The sequence below is a fragment of the Helianthus annuus genome, chromosome 16 (assembly GCF_002127325.2).
Source record: "Helianthus annuus cultivar XRQ/B chromosome 16, HanXRQr2.0-SUNRISE, whole genome shotgun sequence".
Classification (NCBI taxonomy): domain Eukaryota; kingdom Viridiplantae; phylum Streptophyta; class Magnoliopsida; order Asterales; family Asteraceae; genus Helianthus; species Helianthus annuus.
This window is the reverse complement of record NC_035448.2, coordinates 173,326,267-173,334,648: the sequence shown is the minus strand read 5'-3', so window position 1 is coordinate 173,334,648 and position 8,382 is coordinate 173,326,267. Positions and strand designations below refer to the sequence as shown.

Below are 8,382 nucleotides of genomic sequence, written 5' to 3'. Positions count from 1 at the left end.
AAGATAGTGTCCTACATTGTGTGTGTTTACGGAGCACAAGTGTTACACTCACTTAATCTAACATGAAACCCAATAAGTGTATAACTGTAAAATTGTATATTTCTTTTCTCCTCCTTTCAACTCGGGAAAACATAAAATTTTTACTTTCTTTCGAACTCAGGAACACAAAATGAAATTATATCCCCCCCCCAAATGACCCTCCCTTCGCGAATCGTACTTGGAAACAAACTTCCTTCTTCCCCCACATCTGTCGCTTTTCTCCATCTTAGTCTTCTCTCTTTCACGTAAGAGTTTTAAGGGTCGACGAACCCATTGTAGGTGCTCTCATCATATATATACATACTACATAGTGATAATCAAATACAAGGAGAGAAAAATGAGGGCGGTTTACACGGTCATATAATAATCTTATGCGTTATATTTAAAAAGATAGATAAATACTCATACTAATCTACTTAAAATTAGTCATGTATTGAAACATCCGCTTAATTTCATATTACCAACAAAATACCATAATATAAAGAATGTACCCATTCAACACACGTAACATGTCATATTATCCGTTTACATATGCAACTCATAATATAACTATTCTATGATTCTTCTCATATGTAATCCGTAACCTAATTTGCGACCCGTTAACATGTGAAGATAATAAAATCTAACAGCGACTCGTTATTTCTAGAGGAAAATAATTAAACATATAAAAATTATTAATTTAAAAATGAACATAGTTAATATCAACATATCATATATTTAAAAATGAACATAGTTAATATCAGTTAAGGTAAAATGAAATCATACGAGTTGTAAGAACTTAGATAACTCGGTTTTACGAAAAGTTTTTCAATTTTTTTTATCAAAAATCCTAGAAAAAATTAACATTTCCAAAAAAAAATCTAGTTTTTTTATTTACAGCACAACAATTGTAAGGGGTCGAAAATATTGGCTCGATTTTTTTATTTTTTAGGCTGTTTTTGTAACATTATAATCTATAGCGTGAACAGGGGCGTACCCACCTATATCTCAAGCTGGGCGGGCGCACTCACCCCTTGAAAAAATAAAATTTAGTGTTAAATTCCCTTGAAAATTTTCGTCCGCACCCCTTGGAAATTTTCGTCCGCCCCCCTTAGGAAAAAAAATCTTATGAATTTGTAAAAAATTTACGTAAACACTGTTTTTTTTAAATACAACCTAATTAACTTTCCACTTAATTAATTAACTTTCACTTAACCCAATTAACTTTCTCTTAACCTTTAACCCAATAAATACACCATAACTCAAGCCCAACCCAATCTAATAATCTAATTTGAACTAAAATATAATAACCCAACCCACCGCAGTTTCGGCCACCAAATTCACGAAAACATCATCTCATCACTATTTTCGGGTATGGTTCGATTATTTTTTTGTTTTCTTGTTTATTTGGATTTTTAGGAGAAATACAATTGTTAAAAAAGTTTGAAATTTTAGATGTTTTGTTGTTTTTTTTTGAAACTTTAGTTGGTTGATTTTGTTGTTTTAGTTAAACTTTAGTGTTTTTAATTGGTTAGTTAGAAAGAATCACCAGCTAAAACTAGGCTTGATTTTAAAGTTGAAAATTATGAAGTTTGGTGATGATTGTTTAAGTGTTTAGTGTTGAAATTTAGTTGTATATGTTATATAAATAAAGACTTGCTTAGAAAAGTAGCTCTAGATGTTTTGGATAGATTTCAAAAATTGAAAACCCGTAGGACGACATTTTGAATAGAGTTAATTACATAAATGGGTCCTGTGGTTATACTTAATTTCGCCTTTGGGTACTAACTTTATTTTTTAACAGATTTAGGTTCTATGGTTTCAATTTTGTAACACCTTTGGGTACTAACACCAATATTAGTTAATTAAAGACTAAAATACCCTTGCATTTTTTTTAAGTTTATCAATGTAACACATTTGGGTACTAACACCTAATTTTATTTAAGTTTAAATCAATTTTACAAAATCTATTTATTTTTTTTATTTTCATCTTTTTATTATATCTCTTAATTAACATAAAGTCTATTTATTTTTTTATTTTCATATTTTTATTAAATTTCTTATTTAACATAAAATCTACTTGTTACACCAGTATTTTTTAAATAGATTTTTTAAATAAAATCTACTAGCTATATAGTTTTATGTAAATTAAATTTCTTACTAGTTTTAAATAATGTAAATCTTACTCGTTTTCAATTTTGGATATATATGATTGATAATAATAATAATAAATATCTTTCATGTAAAAAAGATTAAGCCATTTTTAACTTGTTTTTTTGTTCATTTACATTTTACTATTTTAGAAAGATATTTAATTTTCATAAAACCTACTAGTTGCACCAGTAAAATCTACTAGCTATATAGTTTTATATAAATTAAAAATCTTTTTTACAAAAAAAACGAGTTAAAAAAAGGCTTAAATTTTTTTAGTTTTATCTAAAATACCTAGCTATATAGTTTTATCTAAAATACCTAGCTATACAGTTTTATGTAAATTAAATATCTTTCTAAAATAGTAAAATGTAAATGAAAAAAAAAACGAGTTAAAAAAAAGCTTAAATTTTTTTACATGAAAGATATTTATTATTATCAATCATTTCAATCGAAAATTGAAAATGATTAAGGTTTACATTATTTAAAACGAGTAAGAAATTTAATTTACATAAAACTATATAGCTAGTAGATTTTATTTAAAATAATTATTTAAAAAAATACTGGTGTAACAAATAGATTTTATGTTAAATAAAAATATGAAAATAAAAAAAATAAATAGAGTTTATGTTAATTAAGAGATATAATAAAAATATGAAAATAAAAAAAATAAATAAATTTTGTAAAATTGATTTAAACTTAAATAAAATTAGGTGTTAGTACCCAAATGTGTTACATTGATAAACTTAAAAAAAATACAAGGGTATTTTAGTCATTAATTAACTAATTTTGGTGTTAGTACCCAAATGTGTTACAAAATTGAAACCATAGAACCTAAACCTGTTAAAAAATAAAGTTAGTACCCAAAGGCGAAATTAGGTATAAACCACAGGACCCATTTATGTAATTAACTCTTTTAAATATGTTTGTAATGACGTTTGGCATGTTTTTGATAATTACATAAATTTTAGCTTGATATTCTTTTGTTTTACATGACCCGGACCGACCCGATACGACCCAATATGAACCGATTTTTTTTTTTAAATATTTAGGGCCCTAAAATCTTTAAAAATATGCCCCGCCCTCATAAAAAAATTTATGGGTCCGCCACTGAGCGTGAAAAAAATGAGGGCAAAACTTGCACGAGAATGTCGATTCTTTAAATTCTCACAACTCGTAAAAGTTTTTCCTTGATCCGAATAGCGAATGCTATCAAAATATCATATAAATTCTATAGTGATGAAATGATATTAACTTACGTTCTTGTTATCAAGATATCATAGTGATAAAATGATATTAACTTACGTTCTTGTTTAATTAAGTATCTTGGTTAACTAACATTAATAATATTATTAAATTGAACGTTACCTTTACCTGTTTCTTTCCTCTCAAATTCATCCAACAAGAAGATATTCTGCAACTGAAGCAATTGGCTACACCGACCCCATTAACTGTTGCATAAACCAATCCAACTCAACAACGAAGCCGATTGCGACTTTTAGAGAGAGAAACAAACAACACACCAGTTTAAGCTTTGATCTACTTCAATCGGTAACAATAATCTTCACCTCTTTCACTTTCACTTTCTCTCTCCTGTTTTATTGATCGTAAATTTGCTTTCAGTGAGTTGAAACTGATAAACAATGGGGCTGATTTCTGGAATTCTTATGGGGACCATACTCGGGATTGCGATTATGGCTGGTTTCCGTCAGATGATGAGGTATCGAAGCAGTAAACGAATCGCTAAGGTAATTACTTGTTAGGGTTTGTTGATATCTTGCTCTGATTTTCATCATATGTTTGTTAATTTGATTGCTAGGGTTTACTTTTGCTACTGATTTTGTTTACTTAGGGTTTAAGTAAGAGCTGTGTGACTGAAATTAGATAGATCAGTGATCATAGCTTGTTCAAGAAATGTTACTTTAGGGGTTTTTTCAATGTTGACTTTATTAGGTTTAGTTATAGGATGTAAAGATGGTTGTGAGGCTGAGGATAGACTCTGATTTTTTGTGGCTTTTAAGCTGCAAAGGTTCTTGAATGAAATCTGATATGTTAACGCGTAACTACACGAGTTTCGGTTTTTAGGAGTGGGATGTTTGACTTGAGGTCAAACCACAACCACAACCACCTATGTTTTCTTCCATTCGGTAAGAATTCATGTTTGACCCTAATAGTCAAACACTTTGAAATTCTTGTTTGTAGTCAAACATGCTGGAATTTTGTTTCACTTCATCTACTTATGTTTTTGAAAAAAAGTTGAACTAAATTTACTCGTTAAGCATACTGTGAACCTTAAAATAGCGTAACGATATCTTGACAATGAACATATGGCTTGAACGGAGGGTCAACTGGTCAAGGAGCTGCATTGACACATTTGCTGTTAACATGATGGTGTTTACTTTTTGACGTACTTGTAGTAACAATAATTTAAGATGACCATGTTGACTTTGTAGCACTGAAATAGTGTAATATCTTTCTTTTGAGATGAAATGATATTCCAACATATTGAGATGCATTGTTTCTTCCTCAGGCAGTTGACATAAAACTCCTTGGATGTCTCAACAGAGATGATTTGAGGAAAATCTGCGGTGACAACTTTCCAGAATGGATATCTTTCCCTGTTTATGAACAGGTTAGCACTTTCAAAAGACAAATAATTACGTTAACTTTGTATGTTTTTTCAATCGTCAAAATATCATAAAACCTTGTGTTGAATGTTTCTAATCTTCTTGGCTTGATGTTTCAGGTGAAATGGCTGAATAAACAGTTAAGCAAACTTTGGCCATATGTCGAAGAAGTAAGTTCTCTATGTTGAATATTCATTATAGATAAATTTTGCATTTATATTTTCTAAATTTATTGGGTTCTTAGGCTTACTGGATTTTTGGATAAATGTTATATGTTTAGGCAGCTCGTATTATTATTAAGGATTCTGTTGAACCACTATTGGAAGATTATCGCCCAGCTGGAATTACATCATTAAAGTTTAATAAACTCTCTCTTGGGACTGTACCCCCAAAGATTGAAGGTACCATATAATTAGTCACAAATTAGAGTTTTCGATTTTATATAATTACTTAAAATGTGCAGGTATTCGCGTTCAGAGCCTTAAAAAAGGTCAAATAACGATGGACATAGATTTACGTTGGGGAGGTGATCCAAATATTGTTCTAGGAGTTGAAGCTGCAGTTGTTGCTAATTTACCTATTCAGGTCGGCACACTTACGATATGATTAATCACCTCCACGTATAAAGTTTATGAATCATTGTGCTAATATTAGATTGTGTGTTCTTGTAATGCTTACAGCTGAAGGATCTCCAAGTGTTCACAGTTGTTCGTGTTATTTTCCAGCTCTGTGAAGAAATTCCCTGCATCTCTGCTGTTGTTGTTGCTCTACACTCTGAGGTATAACTTATATTTTATTTTGAAACATGTGAAACTCGATGCGTATTGACCTACCATATAATTTATCAGCCAGAGCCAAAAATTGACTATACATTGAAGGCTGTTGGTGGAAGTTTAACAGCCATTCCTGGACTATCCGATATGATTGACGTAAGTTTGTTTATGATGTGATTAATGTTCGTCGTTAAATAATTTTGTCTGATTCATTTAGGCTGATAATCATCATACATTTACTTGTTAATTCATGTAGGATACTGTAAAGACAATAGTTACCGACATGCTTCAATGGCCACATAGGATTGTTGTTCCAATTGGCGGTTTAAATGTGGATACAAGGTGATAATAGTTCTCGGTTTAATATTGTTTGTAAAAGATGAAAAATTTAATTTAGTTTGGCCAGTTTCGCGACTTTCGTCCAAAGGTTTGTTTTTTCGCATCTGGATCCAAAAGGTTTGAAATCTTGTCATTTTCATCCAGCTCGTTAACCCCATTTATTTTTCTTCGGCAAGTCGGGGGAATTTTCGTCTTTTTTGTTAACTTAAGGGACAATTTGGTCTTTTGAATACTTGTACATTATGCTAGATTCTTGTACATAAAGTGAAAAAGACCGAATTGCCCTTTAAGTCAACAAAAGACATGGAAATACCCCTGACTTAACGGATAAAAAAGGATGGAGTTAACGAGCCGAATGAAAATGACAAGATTTCAAACCTTTTGGATCCAGATGCGAAAAAACAAACATTTGGACGGAAGTCGCAAAACTGGCCAAACCTCAGGGACGAAAATGGCATTAACAATTGTGAAGGCAAACAATTTGAAAAATATATTTATTATTGTCATATTATGCAGTGATCTGGAGCTTAAGCCACAAGGACTGGTCTCATTAACAATTGTGAAAGCAAATAATTTGAAAAATATGGAAATGATCGGGAAATCTGATCCTTATGTGACTGCGTATATTCGGCCACTTGAAAAGTTTAAAACAAAGGTTGTTGATAACAACCTTAATCCTGTTTGGAATCATCCAATTCAGTTGATTGCAGAGGACAAGGAGACTCAGTTTGCCGTATTTGAGGTTAAAATCTTTTCTTCTATTTGGAAACATGTTTTTTAGTTGAGTAATATTGATCATATGTGGTGGGCCCCAAACAGGTTTTGGATCAAGACATTGGGCAAGACAAGCGTTTGGGGATAGCAAGATTGTCTCTAATTGATCTCGAACCAGAAGTCGAAAAAGAGATTGAATTGAGATTGCAACCTTCGCTTGATATGCTCAAGATAAAAGATAAGAAAGATAGAGGAACTCTTACAATCAAGGTATGCAGCTGATCACACTTTATATAATTGATTATTATAGAAAACTGGTGTGAGGTTCAATGGGGAACGCTAAAAAGTGGGGGTCCGGGGAACAGTGTATTTACCATGTTAAATATATCTTAAAATTCAATTTAAAATGCTAAAAGTTATTTCTTTTTTTCAAAAGATTTTCGTAGCTTTTGCATATAAAGATGTGTAGAAGCTATTCCAATAAAAAATAATTTTTACCTTTTTCTACTGTATTATAAGATTTAAAAAAAAAAAAGATTTTTGAGTTCTTGAGTTTTCGAGTTTCTTTTTTTTTTATTATTAAAAAGGCTTCTATATATATTTATATGCAAAAGCTCCGATTTTTTTTTTAAATTGATTTTTAACATGTTAAGTGCATGATTCACCGGTTCCCTACTTTTTTAGTATTCCCCATTGAACCCTCCTCTAGAAAACTAATTATAAATCGGAATATATATGTGTATATAGGTCAAGTATCATGAATTTACCAAAGAAGAGCAAGATGCTGCTATAGAAGAAGAGAAGAGGATTCTGGAAGAGAAAAAGAGACTCAAAGCAGAAGGAATAATTGGAAGCACCATGGATGCCATTGATGGAGCCGCAGGGTTAGTTGGGTCCGGTGTCGGGCTCGTGGGTACAGGAGTCATCTCTGGGGTTGGGCTCGTGGGAAGTGGAGTCGTCTCTGGGGTTGGCGCTGGTGCTGGGCTGGTTGGAAGTGGGCTGGGGGCTGTTGGTAGCGGACTAAGCAAGGCTGGAAAGTTCATGGGGCGGACCATCACCGGAACCAGTGGTTCTAAAAAGAGCGGTGCATCGACTCCCGTGAACTCTGTTGAAGAAAATGGCGGGGCTAAACCGCGCTAACCAGTGTCGGTTATATATGTTGTCTATCAAATATGATTGACTTGTTATGTGAATTTGATTCTTATTTTCGTTTCGTTTTGTTTTTTCTGTGTATTAAGATTTTAATAAGTAGATTGACTGTAAATCATTGACGCTTGTTAATGTGGATATTTGAATGATACTATTCAGACCCTCCTCACCTCTCTAGTTCCGCCCATGGTTCTAATTTCTGAACATGTATTGGGATTCAGATCTAAATCCGATGCAGGGACCCCGTATCGTATAATCTAATAAGGTGGCGAAAGCAGGGATTTGCGTACCTTAATTTCGATGTGAGCTTTGGAAGGAAGGACATAGATCTGTTTGAAGGTGTTAGTAATCTGTTGTTTGGGGGAAACTAGAAGGATTGAGACGCTAGGTTAGTTTGTTAAGGTTTCTGTTTATAGATTTAGGTAAAACTATAATTACAACTATAAAAAGCTGAGTGAAAAAATATTTAAAAAGATTATTATTTATTAATCTGGTCAAATAATATAAAATGATAAATATTTTGTTCCTACTTTTAAGGTTTGTTACACTAGACTTGCGTTCAATAAGTATTTTGGTCTAACTTCACGGGTAACCGTTAATATGCAAACATG

General features: G+C 31.8%; 1 protein-coding gene across 1 annotated transcript; it reads left to right on the top strand.

Annotated features, from left to right (window-relative positions):
* The first annotated feature begins 3,522 nt into the window (after window positions 1-3,522).
* Window positions 3,523-7,940, top strand: LOC110917268 (synaptotagmin-5). Its single transcript, XM_022161859.2, has 12 exons — window positions 3,523-3,720; window positions 3,793-3,917; window positions 4,700-4,801; window positions 4,916-4,966; window positions 5,077-5,197; window positions 5,260-5,381; window positions 5,477-5,575; window positions 5,645-5,725; window positions 5,826-5,911; window positions 6,425-6,650; window positions 6,728-6,892; window positions 7,370-7,940. Exons 2-12 carry the CDS (start codon window positions 3,813-3,815, stop codon window positions 7,760-7,762), a joined length of 1,551 nt encoding a protein of 516 aa, XP_022017551.1. The 5' UTR covers window positions 3,523-3,720; window positions 3,793-3,812; the 3' UTR covers window positions 7,763-7,940.
* Window positions 7,941-8,382: the final 442 nt, after the last annotated feature.

Coding starts and splice junctions, on each gene's coding strand:
- LOC110917268 (XM_022161859.2), top strand. CDS start 3,813: ATGGGGCTGATTTCTGGAATTCTTATGGGGACCATACTCGGGATTGCG. Junction 4,967..5,076: donor TTTGGCCATATGTCGAAGAA/GTAAGTTCTCTA, acceptor TTATATGTTTAG/GCAGCTCGTATTATTATTAA. Junction 5,912..6,424: donor GGTTTAAATGTGGATACAAG/GTGATAATAGTT, acceptor CATATTATGCAG/TGATCTGGAGCTTAAGCCAC.